The following is an 18,784-nucleotide window of genomic DNA, read 5'->3' on the forward strand; positions in this document are numbered from 1 at the left end:
AACACCTCTCTTGTGTGAGCTCATACCAGTATCCATGGAAAACAAAATTCATATATTTGAACATTGCTCTTATGAAATTTACAAACTCATACAATGTCCATCCATATGATTCCCATTGATTTTACTAGTAAACCGTCTCTTGCATTCATATATTCTTCCATTCCTGCTGCAGCTTCCCTTGTCCATGCCCTCTGAAATTACTCACTTGAACTAATGCAATAATTCCTAGCTTCTATTTTTCATCCAGTCTCACTACACCCCTCAGACTGCTAGTAGGTGCATCTTTCTGAGACATAAATATCATGATGTTATTTGCTACTTTGAATTCTTCAATGGTTCTCCTGTGCTTAAAGCCACAGTCCAAACCCTTAGGAAAAGTCATGCAGAAGCTTGTTACCATCCACCACCAGTCTCATTTCTGGCCTCCGTTGGGTCCTTGTGTCTACCAACCAAGCCCATACACTTATTTTGTGGTTTTCCCCAAATGTGTTACATGCTTTCATTTTCCCATCTTCTACTTTTTCTCTGGAATTTCTTTCATTTCCTTATCTGCCTAACAAACTTTATGCAATATCTCTTTTATATTAATAACAATTTAATATTATTTTTATTTGTTTCTTCCCTGGTAAGTTTTAAGCAAAATAAAGTAATAAGGCAAAATAAATCTAAGGCAAAAAAGTACTGCCTCACTACAAATGTTCGAGAAAAGTTTACAAATATAAATGCAGGTAACTAGAAATATCTTCAAATAAAATTTTAAAAAACAGAAAACAACTGATATACCAGAATACCCTTTTAATTCACTTTTATTTAGATTTTAAAATGAACTTGCCTTTCAATATGGATCATGGAAAACTTATGAGAGGTTTCTGTGTGCTCTTTGACATAAGCATGAAAAAGTACCACTGTAAATAAACATCAAAAAAGACATGAGCTGTTCGCTCATATTTTAAAAAATGGGCATACTGAGAAGGCCCATAGCCAGGGACAAGGTCTAAAGTGAGGCACTTCCTACCTGTCAAATCTGCACTGGGCCACCACCCCAAGTCACAGGCTTTGCAGGTGAACTCATCTTGCACATATTCATTCTCTTTGCAGGCCGTGCAAATCCAGCAGCAACTCACTTCTCCTTTCCGTATGACCTGTAACACAGGGATAGTCCATATGCCTTAAAGATGAGCTCCCCAGAAAGTCTTCTATTTCAATACTGACTTGTTTTCACACTACAATAAAAAAAGAGTAATTCTTCAAAATATCCTATATGTCTCGGAACCTTAAGTACCTGCGTTAGAATACACCTGATTATCTTAGAGTTCAGATGTGAATTTCAGTTCATTCCATGCTGGGTTTGGAGGCTTTTCAAAAATAATGTCTTTTATGAAGGGAATTGATAACATTATCTTTTTCAGAGTTAAAAAAATTAAACAGTTGAATTTTATTATTTATACTCATTTGTATTATCCTCAGAAAAATAAAAATAATTTTTTCTTCTCTGACAGAGCAATGTTTAACCACAAAAGTTCTTATATAATAAAATCTTATTAATTCACAAAATCTGAGGAATTATGGAATTTTATAATTATGAAAGTCTGAGCAACTTTATATACATTAAAACAGAATGATGGCTAAGAAAGTCAACCCTATTATTGGCCTTGTGACTTGCTCTAGTGAACTTAAAAGATTCATAAATTGTTGGAAGAAAAATTACTAGTCCAAAATTACTGAAGAATCATTTATTATTGGAGTAGTTTAAACTTTCTCCCATTTTCAATCTGGTAAGCAAATTTCACTTGACACAATACCAAAAAAAGTCAAAACACACTGCATTTCAAGTGAGTTTCTTGTAAGCAGCACAGATTTAGATCTTGCTTTCATGTCCAATCTGAGAACTTCTGCTTTTTATTGAAGTGTTTCATACATTGACATTTAGTATAATCATTGGTGTGGCTGGAAATGAAAATCTTGACCGGATGCTGGACATTGTGTACATAAGGTATAGCATGCTGGATGTTTTTCCTTGAAGAAGTATTGGCCTTTGTTCTGGCAGGAAGCTCAACTGCTTGTGTCTCAGTTTGAGTATTGTTTTTAATCTTTTAGGACAAGTCTAGAAGAGTCTCTAGGAGTAATTAAACCTTATTATTAAGGTGTGACCACCTGGGGTTTCTACTTAATTCCTTGTGTATTCAACAAGGCATCTCCACTCTGGCTTGTGGAAAATAAGACAATTCCTGGATCTGTGTGAGCTCAGGGATTCCAGCTCCCGGGTAATTTTTTTTCACCTGGACTTTTTGAATTCCGCCCTACTCATGTGCAGACCCGTGTTCAGTGAAATGTTTAAGAGAAACTATATTGCTAACTTCTGGGACATTTTTCTGAATAGTTCTCTCCCTTACACTGCACTGCAAATTCTCACTGCCTTGGCCTTCCTAAACTTTTATTTCTGTCTTCTTGAATTTGCAAGATTGTGAAGCTCTGTGTTCTCTTTCATTGAACAACAACAAGGAAATTGCCTCCAGGCAGAAAGCCTGAGTGATTTTAGGGTTCACCTTGTTTGTTTGCCTTCACTTACCTAGAATCAAGGTCATGCACCATTTTCCAATGTCTGAACACAGTTATTTCATATATTATGTCAAGTTTTCTAGTTCACACCAAAAGGCAGTCTGGGCCCTGTTACGCTTTCATAGCCAGAAGCACAAGTTCTTCCCTAATACATTAAACATTATTAAATGTTTTCATACACAAAATCAGAAATTAAACTGTAAATATTGTCATACCTTAAAATCATAAAACTCTAGTCTTTGTGAAAATAAAACTATCTTCTCACAGAGCAGGTCAAAATTTATACCCCTATCTTAGAATTACATACAAAATATTAAATGACAGTATATTTTCAGAAAATGTAAAAGATTTTCTTTTTTTTTCTTTTACTTCAGATAACTTCAGAAAGTAGAATCAAATTAAATCTTTTTTAAAAAACTCCCAGCACCCTCAAAATAAGCATGGGAAATTTACATTCTAAATAATAATTTTTTAAGTGATATGAGAAAAATTGAGTATATGAATACTGCTTTCTTTTTTTAATTGGCATAGAAGTACAGTAAAAGCCATCACAAAATATTGTATATCCCTTTAGTCAGCTTTGTCTTTTTCTCTTGGTATAAAAATAATACTACTAATTCAACAAATTCAGAAGGTGGTAATGATAAACAAATTGATTTATGCAGAATGAATAGTGAGGGTAGATCCTGTGAGTAACTGGCACTTGGAAAGTATTTAAAGTTAGGTTTTATATGACTGAATAAAAGAATGAATAATGATTAGCTTATCCCTTTAATAAGTAATGAAAATGGAGTTGCTTAAATAGAGTTATATTTTATGACTCCTTTATTCTGCCACTAAGTATGTGTACTATTGGCATACAACATCTATAATATCTGGTTTGTCTTTTTTTTTTTTTTTTTTTTTTAGAGAGGGTGGGGAGGGGCAGAGGGGGAGAGAGAGAGAGAGAGAGAGAATCTTAAGCAGGCTCCATGCCCAGCGCAGAGCCCAATGGGGGGCTCGGTCCCACAACCTGAGATCATGATCTGGGCCGAAATCAAGAGTCAGATGCTTACTGACTGAGCCACCCAGGAGCCCCTGACTTGTCTTTTCCATCTCTCAGTCACCCCTCTAGACTGAGATTCTATCACTTTACACGTGAATTCTGGTCAGTCTCCTAATTATACAACATGCTCTAATTTCTTCTTGCACTAGAGTAACATGCACACAGCTGCCAAGATCACCCAAATAGCCCATAGGCTCCTCAAGAAAAGGAACCAAGCTGACTTTCATTGTTTTCAGATCATAGTCATCAAGGGACAGATATGTACCAAAAACACACAGTAGGAAGCCAATGGATGGGTATTGAATAAATCTTTAAAAAAAAATACAATTAGGCCACACAAAGAAGTTTAGTGCCTCCCTACCCCAATACCTTTGGAATATAAGCTCTTCAGTCAGGCATTCACTTAGTCCCTGGTTCTTGTTTCTGTACCTAACTTTGTCTGTTATTAATTTCTTATGTAAGTCAGCCAAATGAGGACAGAGCCTCTGCCAGCCCCTCACTGTGTCTTCATTAATGTCCACATAACTGTTTGTTCTGTTTGTTTTGGAGGGAGGTTTCAAGTAGAGTAGAGACATCACTAAATTTGTGTTTTATCCGACTTGCTTTCTACAAGGAGTGTTCTGGCTGCTATATGGAGAATAGAGTTTAAAGAGAGAGAGAAAGAATGTGTGTGTGTGTGTGTGTGTGTGTGTGTGTGTGTGTGTGTGTTAATCCATGGCTCTCACATGGAACCGTAGAGTAAACAAATAAATATGTTTTAAGGAAAGAATGAATATCACCTTTCTTTCAGAATGTCATCTTTTCTCCGTCAGTCCCTCTGTGTCACTACTTTCAAGGGCAGATACATCACAAGCTCCAGACACTATTTCTGGAGCAGTAAATCCCTTCGAATATTGCCTTATTCATAATTCTCTAGTAGCTAAAATACACTTGGTATTTTATTACTACAGGCTAGATTTTGTCCTCTAATTTTTTCATATCCATATAATAGATTATGTTTCATTCCGATACAGCTCTTTTTTAATTCCTGTTGTCTCTAATTTATATCCAAACCTCCCCAATAGCATGAATATTGATTATTTTTATATTTTCTGTATTTTGATATAAGTCATGCTTACTGATACTTCTTTTGCATGTATAGTGGCCCCTCCTGATCCATGGTCAGTCTTTGTCCAGAAGCATATGATCCTCCTGACATATTATCAGGAGGTCAATAGTAGCCTAACACTGCATCACAGTACCTACATCATTCACCTCACTTCATCTCATCACGTAGGCATTTTATCGTCTCACATCATCACAGGAAGAAGGGGGAGTACAGTATAATAAGATATTTTGAAAGAGAGAGAGGTCACATTCATATAACTTTTATTACAGGATACTGTTATAATTATTATATGCCATTATTAGTTACTGTTGTTAATCTCTTACTGCACCTAATTTATAACCTTTTCATAGGTATGCAGCTCTAGGAGAAAACATAGCATATATCAGGTTTGGTACTATCTGTGGTTTCAGGCATCCATGAGGAGGAGGGTGTCTTGGAACATATCCCCCAAATAAGAGGGGACTACTATAGTATATAATCAATTTCTGAATAAAGTGTTTTTTTCACTTTTGTCACAAGCAAACACTTTTTATGATAGCTTTGAGTCACAAGAACAGTTTTGATATTTTACTGAAACTGCCCTTGAAGGACCAAGGCTTACTAAGGCCCAGAGCCTGCTTTGATTCTTTTTATGTCCTGTGTGCATGGTGCTGTTTATTGTTAGTGAGACCAGGTGAGCTGCTGGTACAGACAATGCCCTGATTCAATTACATAGACCCTGTAGGAGTCTTAAAGTATTTATGCAAGGAAATCAAGTGTTCATTTTGTGACTACGTTCTGAAGTAACCTGAAATGGATTTTTTAAATTAAGGTTTTATTTAGAAAAAAGAATAAGGGTGCCTGGGTGGCTCAAACAGTTAAGTGACCGACTCTTGACTTCAGCTCAGATCATGATCTCAGGGTTATGAGATAGAGCCCGTGCCAGCCTCCAGGCTCCATGGGGAGTCTTCATGAGATTCCCTCCCTCTGCCTCTCCCACAACATGTGTGCACCCTCTCTCTCAAATAAATAAATCTTTAAAAAAAAAGAATGAAAGAAAATAAATAGCATCAGGAGAATATAATAAAGGAAAGGTAACTGTGAATCAAAGGGAACAGAAAATTTTCTTCAGAAGAAAAATGCCTGAAAGACCAAACAGAATAAAGAAACTGAATCTATTCTACTTAGGACTGTCGGAGAATCAGCTGGAATCAGCTGCATGAGAGACGAGCTAGCACTGCCCGCCTCTGTCCCCACCATGTCTTGTATGAGAGCTGGGGCAGCAGGCAACTTGAATATGGATGTTTTCTCTCCACTGAACTGAGTTCCTCAAAGGAAGGGGCCTTGTTTAAGTTTCCTTTGCATTCGTGGTACTAGTGAAATACAGAAGCTGAAGGGACTCCATTTTAGAAAAGCTCCATCTCTTTTCTACTGGGCTTCATTTACTCATGTTCCATATTTTGCCTCTAAATACGCCGAAGAAGCTCTGTTCTCATTTCAAGGGGGAAGTAAGAAAGTTAATCGTTCTCTGAATTTTGTTCTAGGCCCCAAATCCTTGATAACAACTAAGAAAAGACAGATCCCAAACATGTTCCAGGACGTTCGCTTCAAACAAACCTGAGCTGATAGTGGCATCAATACTCCTAGCTTCACTAATTTATGGAATAGCACCTGTTGTTCACCTGACACTCACCTTGATTGGACCCTTACCCTGATTCCTGAAGAAACAGGTACCTTAGGCCCTTTTCTAATTTATACCCCTCCCCCAAACAATGACAAGACTCATTCTCCTTTCCTTTCCAAGTCTCCCAGATACTCTGTCTGCTATTCTCTGTCACTCACGCTATTCAATAAACTCTTCTTCCACTTCTTCTGGCTCCTGGCTTTTTTTTGTTTTTGTTTTTGTTTTCATGTTTGATTTCCATCCTGCGCAAAGCCAAGGGCCCTCTTGACTGGTCTTGTGACACCCTCCCCTGGGTCCTTGGACCCAGCCTGCCCACATCACTAGCATGGTTCTTGGCACATATTAATTACCCAATAACGTAGATGGGAGAAAAGAAGAAAATAATATAGACTATGACATAAACAGAAGAAATGGAAATGAATTCAAAGAGAATGAAAAATAAGAGTATAGTGAAGAAAAACTTACAAAAACTCAATTAAAAATACCAATGGAAAAAATCCCCACATTTTAATCTAGTACAGGGAAAATGTAATAAAAATGGTATAGGAATATAAAATCATCACAAGAGCAGACATATATTGAACCAGGCTATCTGCTAGGACCCCTGTACAGAGCTACACTAACCCTTCACAACCGCTCCGGCGGGTGGAGTTAATTATGTGCATTCTGCAGATGAGGCAGCCGCTGCAGAAGGGATCCATATCTTGGGCAAATCTCAGTCATGTTATCTGCAGTTATGTCCAAAAGCTAGGCTCTTCCCAGTGTAACAATGGCTGCCAGGGTGATGACATGTTATGCTGAGAACCAAAATTATATCTCAGAGGTTGGTAGATATATATTCAATTAATCAACCTTTATTCAGTGGCCCAGTGTGCCAGACATGGCCCTATGCATGGGATAAATTTTTGAAAAGCCCCATTGTTAAGGCTAGGGAGCTCAAAATCTAATGTAATGTGTTAATGCAGCACTTAGGGGCCATATTTAAAGAGACACTCTTCCTCAGCGTTGTGAAGTATGCACAACCTGCACAACCTTGCACAACCCTGACAGCAAATGCCTCCTTAAATTCTTCTACTTCAGTAAATGTTTACTTACAAAAACAAATGGGCCCTGTTTCTGCCAGTGCCACTGCCACTGTCCCATGTCATGTGATTTAGCAGCAGTGCCTATCAGGACTCATCCCCCAAAATTGGCAGGCTGGGTCTGAAGCTAAGGTGATCACTAACAACTTCAGTAAACAGGTGATCAGCATAGACTCTGGTCAACTTATGAGGGGCAAGACGTAGGGATTACTCAGAGTGGCTGTGGATAAATGAATAATTCCACAGAGTTTGTCATTCTGACAAGTGCTTGCAGAGTTTCCTCCTCATCCAGAGGGACCATAGTAATTTCATGTTTTCACATGCACAATAAGATATCCAAAAAAAGGTATTTTTGTTTTCATTTTTTTCAAAATTGTAGCCAATATATTTTTAGTTGCTGGAGCAGATCATATCATTGTTATGCAATCACAGGCTTCTCAGATAAGGATTTTTTTTTTATATATTCCTGTGGGCAATTTATATTCAGATCTTGCCATCCTGCGGTGGAATTTAAAAAGGATTACATAATGGACAAACCATATCATCATTTCACTGGTTGCCAAAATGGCTACATTAACTATGAACAGTTTAAGTGGGCAGTTTGCTTTGATTCACAAGAGAAAGAGAAAGCGGAGGTGGATGGGACAGTCGTGGTTGGTGATATTATTGCTAACTTCTTAGCTCGGCTCATGGTTGTATGAGAATAATCTTATTCTGAGAAAACACAAGCTGAGGTATTAAGGTATGGAGTTTCATATTTGCACCTCACTTTCAAATGGCTCAGGGAGAACATATGGGAAAGAAAAAGAGAGAGGACAAAAGAAATTAAGAGAAGGGTGAGGGGAGAGAAAATACAGTGAAGGATTCACATTTACTGAATGTAGTTGGTGGCTATATGAGTGGTCAATTTAATGTGTTTTCTCATGTTTGAAAGTGAGGAAAAATGAGGGAAGTATTCACTAGATCAAAATTATGAGCAAATAGGGAGAAAGTTGAACAAAAATAAAAATACCATTACAGATATGGGAAGTATCCAAAGAGAATTCACAGTTAGTAAGCATGAAATAACTTCAAAAAATGTCCAAAAGCTCCAGGCGGATGGGCTGGATGTGCTGGGTGGTGGGGACAGGCCATGACACACCTGTGCAAGCCATGTAGTGACCAGAGAGTAATGTTTGCACTGTGGGAACATCTGCTTGAGGCAGATGTCAATCTAAAATGATTCTCTTGCCACGAAATTCAAGACAAAATTCTTCTTCCTATTGCCATGGAGGGAAAACAGCCTATCCAAGCAATTTCAAAGCACATGAACTGGAGGAGAATGAAACTATTCTAAATGCTATAGCCTAGCATATAAAAACAAAAATAGCTACAAGTATAAAGAAGTGTAGCTACAATATGACACACTTTGAACTCTGAATTTTGGGGCAATAGCAGATGGAAAAAATGAATATAAAATAATTTGTCCTGTATGATCCATAAAGTGACCTAGAAGAAAATCAGCAGGTGAGCTACTCGGATTCAATGTGAAGGTAGGAAGAGTGCAAGGAGGTGCACCATATGAGCTCTTTCCACCCCACTGCCCTAACCTCCCAATCCCAGGTATTGGGATCAAAGGGACAGTATCTCATCAGGTGGTGAATTACCAGGAAATGGTGTTATAGCCTCTCTTTGGTAATTTTTTTTTTTAATTTTTAATTTTTATTTATTTATTTATTTTTATGTAAAGTTCAATGATTCATTAGTTGTGTATAACACCCAGTGCACCACGCAATACATGCCCTCCTTACTACCCATCACCAGCTTATCCCATTCTCCTACCCATCACCAGCTTATCCCATTCTCCCACCCCCCACCCATCTGAAGCCCTCAGTTCGTTTCTCAGAGTCCATAGTCTCTCATGCTTCATTCCCCTTCTGATTAACCCCCTTTCTTTGGTTATTTTATATTTTGATGAAAATTTTCCAATGTTTTCATCATTGCAAAATAAATGGAATGATAACACTTTTCAAAGTTCATTTATCTGATTGCACATAATACAATGTTTCGTAATCTAGCACATTATCAAAGTTGTTTTTCTCCCTGAGGATATTTAATTGTGATATTGGCAGGTGTGTTATAACTTGAAGTACAAACATTATAATGTGCCTACATTTTCTTTTCAACTTTGATACTGGATAGCATGGACCCAAGACACATCTATTTCCTGTAGTTATTTCTGCATAAAATAACAGGAAAGATTGTTGACAAATAATATATGTCCTATCATATAAAATTCATCCTTATCACATTTATTTTCTTATCATTTGGAAAGGTAGGGTGATGCTAACTGCTAGACGATTTTAGCCAAAATGGGTATCCAGCCTTTCAGAGAGACAGCATCCCTTGCAGAATAATGCTGGGACTGGGCTAAGTAAGCAACTGTAAATATAGAGAGAGTTCTTTCAAGAGCAGGAAAATGTACAGAGGAAGACGAAATGATGCTAAAGAGGCTACAGAAAGAATGGTTTAACAGCAGGCATTAAAGGGATGATCTTAGGTTGCTAAAAATGACAAATATTCTGGAATGTGAGGCTCTCATCCCTAATCTCTGCAGAGCCTTGAAGTATAAGATCTGCAACAAAGTGGCTGCTTTTTAATCACTGACCTATGTTGAAAGGTGAGAGTGTCAATGTGGAAATTAATATTAGCAATCATATTTTTTTAAGAAGGATATTATTAGAAACTACAAGTTTTCTACAATGGCAACTTCTCTCAAGCAGCTATACTTAGCTACAGAAAAACCCAGAGACAAACTCCTCTAGCAGCATTACCTAATCATGCTTACGGCATTATTAAATCTATGGACACGTAAGTCCAATTAAAGGTCAATGTAAATGGTTTCTTAATAGACTGTGCTAGCGCCCTTTCAACTTTGAAGACATCTTGGTTCACAATGAAAGTGAACATGTCCCTTTTAGTTTGATACTCAACAAATCCGTGGTTTGACCCCTTTGCTGATCTAACTGGAGTGGGAAACAGAGGGACATGGAAGCTGATGCTGAACAAGGGGCTTTAGCGTTTTAAGTTAAGCAATCTTCTGGGGTCCACACTGCTAACACCTTTTGAAACTAAACTTTTATCTTTCCAATAGAAAATGTCAACAAATAGGAAAAAATCAGGCTTATCCCTTGAAAGGAAATTAGTTAACCTAATTCCAAAGTCTGTAGTTTGTAAGATATGTGTACCTGGGCTTTTCTATACATATGTAAGGTGTATTTTATTATATGACAATATGGCATGTGTAAATGAGGACACATTTGTGATACATTCTATTACGTTCATGTAATTTCTCCAGAATTCTGTTTTGACTGGCTGGGTGAGAACAGGAAAAATTGGGGCTCTCCATTCCTCATGCCCAAGCCCCTAGCCTCAAAACCATCCTCTTAAAGTAAAGAACCCAAAGGCAAACTTAAGGGGAGAAAAAAAAGAAAGGAGAGGAAAGGAAAAGACTAGGAGCCAGGGAAAGCAATCTGCAGGATCCTTTCCCTCGACTTCACCGCTGGTTTCCTTGCTTCTATTAAACTCTTCCAAGCTCCCTCGCTAATACTGCTTCCTCAATTCTAGATTCTATTCCTTGTTAAAGTAGAGCTCTATTTATAATTTTATTGTCAACTACTGAGAAAATAAGGCTTAGCAATTGAGACTTGCATTTGTAGAAAATACACCAAGTCTTCTAATGACAGGTAGTTGAACAACCTGAGGCGATGGGATGCTGAAAGCTCTGGGCTGGCTCTGAGCCCAGCTTTGGCACTTTCTAGCTTGAGAAAGCTTGAGGCAAGTGACTCAGCCTCTCTGGGCCTCAGATTCTTCATCTGCAAAATGGGGGCCATAGTATCGGCTTTAAAAGGGTTGTTTTAAGGAATAATTTAAACGGTGACTGTAATGCACCTATTCTTGTACTTGCATAAGAATATGCTTGATAAACATTTGTCCCTGACCTCCACTGTCTTTCTCCTTCCTTTCACTGCCCCTCTTCGTCTTCCTGCCCTTTCTCGGCTCTTTCCTGCCCTTCACCACACCAAGAAAAGTCACTGCACACCACATGTGCCAGGCCCTTGGTGTTTGCTCACAGATCCACTGTGTACACGTTGTGTGCTGCATCAAAACCTCCTCCTCCAGCCTATCTCCTAGGCCCTTGGCCACTGTCTCTTGGAAAGTCCTGGACACTTCTGCACCCCTACCTCAGCCTCTATCACTGTTGCCTCATTTCCGGCTGGCACCTCCACCTGTCTGTCTCTGGATTTCAAAACAGCCTCCATTGTATTCAGCACAACAGAAGCCCAGACCAGACTGCAGGAGACCTACAGAGGCTTTGGTCCCCTAATCACTTCTAATCTGAAAAAGGACCATGGAACGGGACATGGATTCTGGCTTCCCCAGTAGCTGCCTAGAGGGATCAGATGGTGTTACTTCCTGTGAGCAAACTCTGACCACGGGAAGCAGAAAATGGCATGGCACAGGTGCACACATCCTTCTTTCCTCCTTGCTCCAGCAGATAGTCCAAGCGGCCTGTGCAGAGATCTGTGGGAGGCTGAAAGACTAGTTGTACTCAGTGAAGTGGCATCCTGCTCAGTAAAGCATCACCTCAGTGACGGTGGTGGTGCGGCGTTTTTCAATGCCTCCGTGGCCTCTCCCCTTCCCCTTCACTCTTGCATTTCTGAGATTCTATTTCCCAGTAATGCACTAGCACTTAAGCCTTGTTTAGTTTTAAGGTTTCAAGGAAACCTGTGAACTACACTGTCCAGGCTTTTTTGCCAATGTCTTCTGGATGATGTTGGCAAAATGCAAGGACCTAATGGGAGACGGAAAAGAAGGAGAGAGAAGAAGCCAAGGTATCCTCTCGTGCCCACTTCAGGGGGCATCTTAGGAGCAGTTGTGACTTCTCCCTGGGTCCCTCTGGCCCAGGGTGAGGACGATTCTTGCTGATGGTGACCTCTGAGGTGCCCTGGGGATCCTCCTTCACTTTTATAACCAATTTCTTATATTAAATTCCCTCTATCAAACAATCCAGCAAGGGTTCTTTTTTCCCTGTCTGAACCCCCTGACTAATATAACACACAACCATAAAAAGTTTGATTTTATTGACCTGTGTTTATGGAATGGTTAAAATAAATTCTGTTTCTGTAAGATATTATATTTATAAGATATTATATTTATATTTCTAAAAATCAGTAACATAAGAAAACTGGACTTCTAATTACTTTGAGGGATATTACCATAAGAGAGTTCTATAGGTTATCATAAAAAGAGTCAAATCATTTATTTTAGCACTTTAAATGGCATTTGATATTGAAAATGAATACTTCTTTTCTAAACATTATATTTCCCAGTTAATGCAAGTGCAAGTCCTACAATCACCTTGCTCGTTGTTGCCACTCTCTTATCTTTGTAGTGGCTACTGAGGGATCTGGCTCTCTGCATCCTGGGCCTGGTAGGTGGCAAATTGGTGGTGAAAGAATATAAGTACTATCATTTGGCAAATGGGATTCAGATTTCATTTGTTTCCATACCTCCCTTGGTGCTTATGGGAAACAAACAAACATTCCACCTCCCCCACCTCCACTCCAGGTGCCATTGAGAACAGCCATATTTTCTTCCTGCAGGGTACAAAATATTTCTAAAATTAGACCCCAAGAGATTTGCATTTATAGCAAGTGCTCTGTAATGGCTCCACGATGATTTCTGGGATCTCCTTCAATAACAAACGCTGCATGGGCGTAATGCAAACGTGTTGCCAGAAATACTTTAGTATCTAGGCAAAGAGATGTATGCAAACAGCCTTTCCTCTGAACTCGGGGAGGAAAGGCCTGTCTTCTGGAATGTACAAATCGGAATCCACATGGTATGTGAGCCCCCCATGCATGGCCTGCCAGCAATCACAGTGATAGCAGGGAATTGTGAAAGGGGGCTAGAGTTCAGAGATTCTTTAGACTGACTTGTTTTCTCTTGCCAGGGTTGGTTGGTTGGTTGTTCTTATACTCTGAAAAACCCAACTTTGTAGTTCCATAAACTGTTTTACAGCGGTTGTGTGCAGCGTAGACAATATTACCACACAAGCAGGAAAGGCTTGAGCCAGACGTGTGACCCACTCTTTGAGTCGCAGAAGTACCTGAGCTCAGGGCATCTCTTTTGTCCCCATGGTATGACCCCCATCTCAGATGTCCTGTTTCCCCACCATCCAGAAAGGATAACAAACATAGAATCCAGTGGTCTGGCATCTAGTGGAAATAGTCAAGAAGCTATGGACTTCTGGATTTTAAACCACCTGACAGCCTCGAGTGAAAAAATTTCATCAGGACAAGAATCAGAAATGGGATTCCTGGGGAGGAGCCCATACACACTGGTGTGGCTGCAGCCATGCTTACACTGCTGAAATACTTCGGTGCAGAGTGGAAACTCATGGTATCTTCGAGCCTCCTGAATGCCCCATGCTACTCCAGCCTTGCAGGACTCCTCGCCCATATCCCCCCACGATCCAAGGAACAACCCTGGGCTTGGCAGCAGGCCTCCAGCACCCTGTCACAGCACCAAGAAGGAGTCCATTCTGATTGGTTAGTTGTCATGACAATTATTAAGTACTTTTAATATCACATCTGCATAGAAGGCACAGGAAATTTAAAACGAGGGTGAATAAAATGAATGTAACCTTGTGTGTTAACTATAATAAAAAAATAAAATGCAGTCAACCAACCCATCAATCAAACGAACTAGGGTGCACTCTCTCAGAAGTCTGTTGCTTCCTCAAAGTGGCCCGTATCACTGACAGTTTGAGTCCATCACGACAGCTCTTCAAAAGATGCTGCCGTTTCCAAATCCTCTGCCTTCACTGACCAGTAGAGGTGAGGCTCTTCTAGTTTCTGCACCAGCACTTCCGCACATGACCAGACCCCTCAGTGTACCTGTCAGGGCTTCTCACCACAGGGGCGGTTCCGCAGCTCTCAAGAAGGGCAGGCGGCCTGGCAGTGTGGCTGGAGGGAGGGGTGCACGTGGCCGGAGGGGCCAGCGCCTCCCATGGTGTCCACTCCAGCCCAGCTGTGCTGTGCGACATTGACGTGACAGCCTGTCTGTTCCAAGAGCTGAATCACAGAAAATTAGAGAGGGGAAAGACCTACTAGGTCATTTAATCCGTCCTCTTGCCAGTTGGCAGTCACAGCCCTACACTCCATTTCCTAGGGCATCATCGAGTTCGGTTTTAAATAGCATGGATCCAGGCAGCGCTGTTGCCCTGCCTTCTTCACTGAGAATTCTCTCTAGCTTGCCCAGCCAAAGGCTCGATATTTGATGTTTATTTACTCTACTGTTATGCATACAGCAATATCGTGGTTACTCACTTGCCCCAGGCTGATAAAAAAAGCTTCTAAGAATAATTAGGAAGTGAGGACTCTCTCTTGGCTAGAAAATGCCAATTTCAGGAAAAAATCAAAGAATGTGGTGGTGAAAAGAGAACTGATAAGCAGCTTCCGTGTTAGCTCATTTCAACTTCTTTTATGTTCGTTACGTGGTTATTTTGTATTGTTCGGCTTCTGCTTTCTTTAACAATAGCTACAACTATGACTAAGCAGTATCACTGGTTTTGGTTTCCACATTTACTTCTGTTTCAATTTTTAATTCGAGTATTTGTCCCCTTGCTTTCTATACTGTATTGAAGATTTCGGCTCATCATTGCAATTCAGATAAGGGCTATTCTTAAATATTCGAATGGTTTGCCTATTTCATTTCCTAATCTTTCTTTGTTTTTCCAATTTTAGCTAAACACAAGAACAAAAACAGAAAGCTTGGCACATTACATCGAAAACCGGGGATGTACTGTATGGTGACTAACATAATATAATAAAAAATCATTATTAATAAAAAAAAATAAAATAAAAAAAAAAAGAAAGCTTGGCACACTCTTTCTGGACAATCTTGTCTAAGAAAAATGTTTTTCTTTACATTGGCCCATCCAGGTGGCCTCCTCCTGTCTGAGAATGCATCTGTGGCCAGCTTACCTTAATTTGACCCTTTAAGCAAGGCTCACTGCACACAGATCGTACCACTCCACTCTTGTTCATTTGGATTTTGTAATCATCTATGTTCAAAACGCCTTCGTGCCAGGTTCCAACATGTACGTAGTCATAGCGATTAGCTTCTGTGTACTGCAGATTCATGATATCATACCTACGGAGAAAACAACACGTGTCTTGGAGAGTATGGACATGATGCAGAAAACAAAGAAATTTGGTAAACAGATATAATAGAAGGGAGATAAGAGCAAGAATCATCCCACGTTCTAATGCCTGTCAATATTTTATTTCGTTTCTAATGTTTCCTCTGATTTTCCAAAATGTGTGTTTCACTCTGTAGTCTCCGTGTATTGTCCATATCTGCTAAAGAATGTATTACTTTTGTGCGTTTCTCTGCTTATTCTCCCCCCAAATAATCCTATGTGTGCTGAGTTGATTACCATCTCCCTCAAATCATTATTCACTAAGTTATTCTTCGAACAAGTCATGATTCTTGAGAACATCAATTTCTTAACTTGATTACTTTCATTCTAATGTCCTTTTTCACATTCAGCTGTCATTTTCATTACACTGGATTAAAAGAAGTGAGTTTTACCACGACTGGAACCTATTTTAGGTGCTAATAAAGCAAGAAATCTGAGAAACACAGCTTTAATTAACAAGGATGTTGGGGATTTAACATCTTGAGCACTGACATTTAAACTGGCCTCTTCCCTGATTAGGACAAATATTTCTGAATCTAAATAATCGGTGTCAGTTACTCTAGTAATTTCAAATGCTGCAATGCTACAGTATGGCAAAATGTACATTTTGAAATCCTCACTGCAGCCAGAGTGTGCTCTGGGGGCCAGACCTCATCATTTTTCAGTGTGGGCAATGGAGAGCATTCTCCAAAGCGATGAAAAGAGCACAGGACTTGACATTAGAATGCGTAAGCTAGAATCTCTATTCTAACATTTTAGCAGTAGATTATACTACCTAGGAATGTCACTAAACTCTTAAAGGTTCATGGGGTTCTTGTGAGGATTAATTAGCATAAGCCATGTAAGAAATTATTTCACAATTGGGACAAATGCATCTGTAAGGCAATATCACTATATCATTCATATTTGTATGACTATGAATGCCCTAAAATACTCCAGTTATTTTCATTACCATAAGAAAACTGGAGAACAAAAGCTGTCTCTCTCAGTCATTGGAAATCCTTTGGCATTCTTCAATCTTTTCTCCATGTTGCTATTTACTCCAAGTAAACTATAACTCATGTGGCAGTTTCCCAAAAATGTATGCCTGACTCCCCCTTGCTGCTCTGCAAAATGGGATTCTTTTTGCCGCAGTACCTGTGCAGTTCTCACCGTTCTGCTCTAGAATATAAGAGGCATGGTCTCTTGCTCTTTGTGCTTGACCTGAAGAAACAGATGGTAATTACCTAACATGTATTCCTCTTCTTCATCTCCCAACCCCAACACCACCCATTTTGCAATTCTTTCTCCCTAAAGCCGACTTCGACTCAGAGTCCTTCTCAGCCCAGCACTCCAGGAAGCTACTGTCAACCTTAGTTGGCATCCAAAACCTACTGGCTATATCTGGCTTAGTTCTTTATCCAGACAACTAATATCCTTTGTTGGCTTTTCTGTCTGTTCTTAATGTGCAAATGCATTCTGCCACCAACAGGGTAGCTAGTGGCTTCTCCACATCCACATTCTGGTCATTTCTCTAAAGGGAAAGACTCTGGGAGAGAAAAGGAAATGTCCCCCCTACTTTTCCAGGAGAATGGAACCTACCAGATGAGAAGAGAAAATGGCACACCTAGAGCACATTGTTCATCTCTCTGCTGCTCTGTTGGCTAATAAATAAAGGTTCTCATTCTTCTTGTTGTGGAGCCAGCCCAGCATGTTCTTCAGAGCGGCTCTCTAAGAGATATCCAAGTGGCTATTAACCGTGGGCTGATGGTTCCTACTCATCTTGCTGATCAGTGAAGCTAATCTACGCCTCTAATATTTTTCCATTTTAAACTCATGGTTATAGAGCCTGTTGTGAATGTTTGGTGAATAATTTCCTTTTTCTCTTCCTGTAATTTTTATGTTTTATCCCATTTTGTTATTGACTCTTCTTATGCACTTTCAGTGAAGACTTTGGGGGCTATGCTAGCTTTAGGGTATCTTTTTCCTATAAATCAGTTTCCTAAGACTTATTTCAATCCCCGTTTGCTCTTCAATAGGAGAAACCAGTTCACACTCCATTAGCATTTAGAAACTGAAAAATTCATAATATTTTGGCATGAAAACACATTTTCAAAAAGTTCCAAAAGCCAGAGGACAAAAATACTGAGAGATACCAAGGGAAAAAAACTGAGACACTAAACAGAGGCCTTCCCCTGTGCTATGTGTGTTAATGAACACGGCTCTTTTTTCTTGACCCCAGAGTCCCTTCTCGGCATGATGGCATTTATTTGGAATATCCTCATGCTGTAAATTACAATTTTATATCATCCTCTCGATGCACTCAGTTTATGTTGCATAATTAACTAAAATAATTACATGAGGGACCAAGAGCATGAATGGGGGTATGAGAGGGGATGGAAGCAGAGGGAGGTGGTTGAAACAGAAGCTGAACACAGATTAAGCTGACCAGTTTCAAGCATGAGGAAATGATCCTTGAAAAGGAACCCAGGGGAAAGCTCATGATTTGAACATGTAATTACACATGGAGGATAAACAAGCTAAAACTGTGTGCCTATATTTTGGGTAACTTACAAATAAAGAGAGCAGGAGGAAACTCATATGTATGTCGTGTCTAAAAGGCATCTCATCCTGTGCTGGGCACACTGTGTACGTTGTCTTAGAGAATCATGAGGGAAGGTTTCCATTCCAAATCTGACAGTTTATAGAGCCCAGTTTCCAGTGGAACCCAGGGTGACAACCATGCGATTGAAGGAGAGAGTGCTCGGTGTTCTGAATCTTAGGTCCATTTGTTCCTTCTGGTACTGTTTCCCAGGGTGCCTGCCACCTGGAAGCTTTTGACATCCTTCAGGCCCTAAATCATTCCATCCACCCCACTCATATTTGGATGTACATCTCCTCCTACCTAACTGGCAGCCTGGAAGGAATCTGATAAATTCATCATTGTCCGAACATTGTCTGAGCAGTGTCTGAACACACAACTTTAAGCTTACATGAAAGGAAGAGATATGTTGGGAATTACTTAGGGTCAGATAGTCTCTTACGGTACCTTTGAAATGACATTAAGCAGGCTGCCAGCATCTTTGCCTAATTTTAGGAT

The 18,784-nt window shown here is 39.6% G+C and overlaps 1 protein-coding gene across 3 annotated transcripts in view; it reads right to left on the minus strand.

Annotated features, from left to right (window-relative positions):
* GRM1 (glutamate metabotropic receptor 1) overlaps positions 1-18,784 on the minus strand; it is a 390,861-nt gene that overhangs the window by 44,864 nt on the left and 327,213 nt on the right. For all 3 annotated transcript variants that reach the window (XM_026504989.3, XM_026504990.3, XM_026504991.3), the window contains exons 5-6: positions 15,488-15,656; positions 1,016-1,142 (exon numbers count right to left, since the gene is read on the minus strand). In XM_026504989.3, coding sequence (XP_026360774.1) covers positions 1,016-1,142; positions 15,488-15,656 — 296 coding nt within the window. The remainder of the gene's footprint in view (positions 1-1,015; positions 1,143-15,487; positions 15,657-18,784) is intronic.

This window comes from Ursus arctos, unplaced genomic scaffold, assembly GCF_023065955.2.
Source record: "Ursus arctos isolate Adak ecotype North America unplaced genomic scaffold, UrsArc2.0 scaffold_13, whole genome shotgun sequence".
Lineage (NCBI taxonomy): Eukaryota > Metazoa > Chordata > Mammalia > Carnivora > Ursidae > Ursus > Ursus arctos.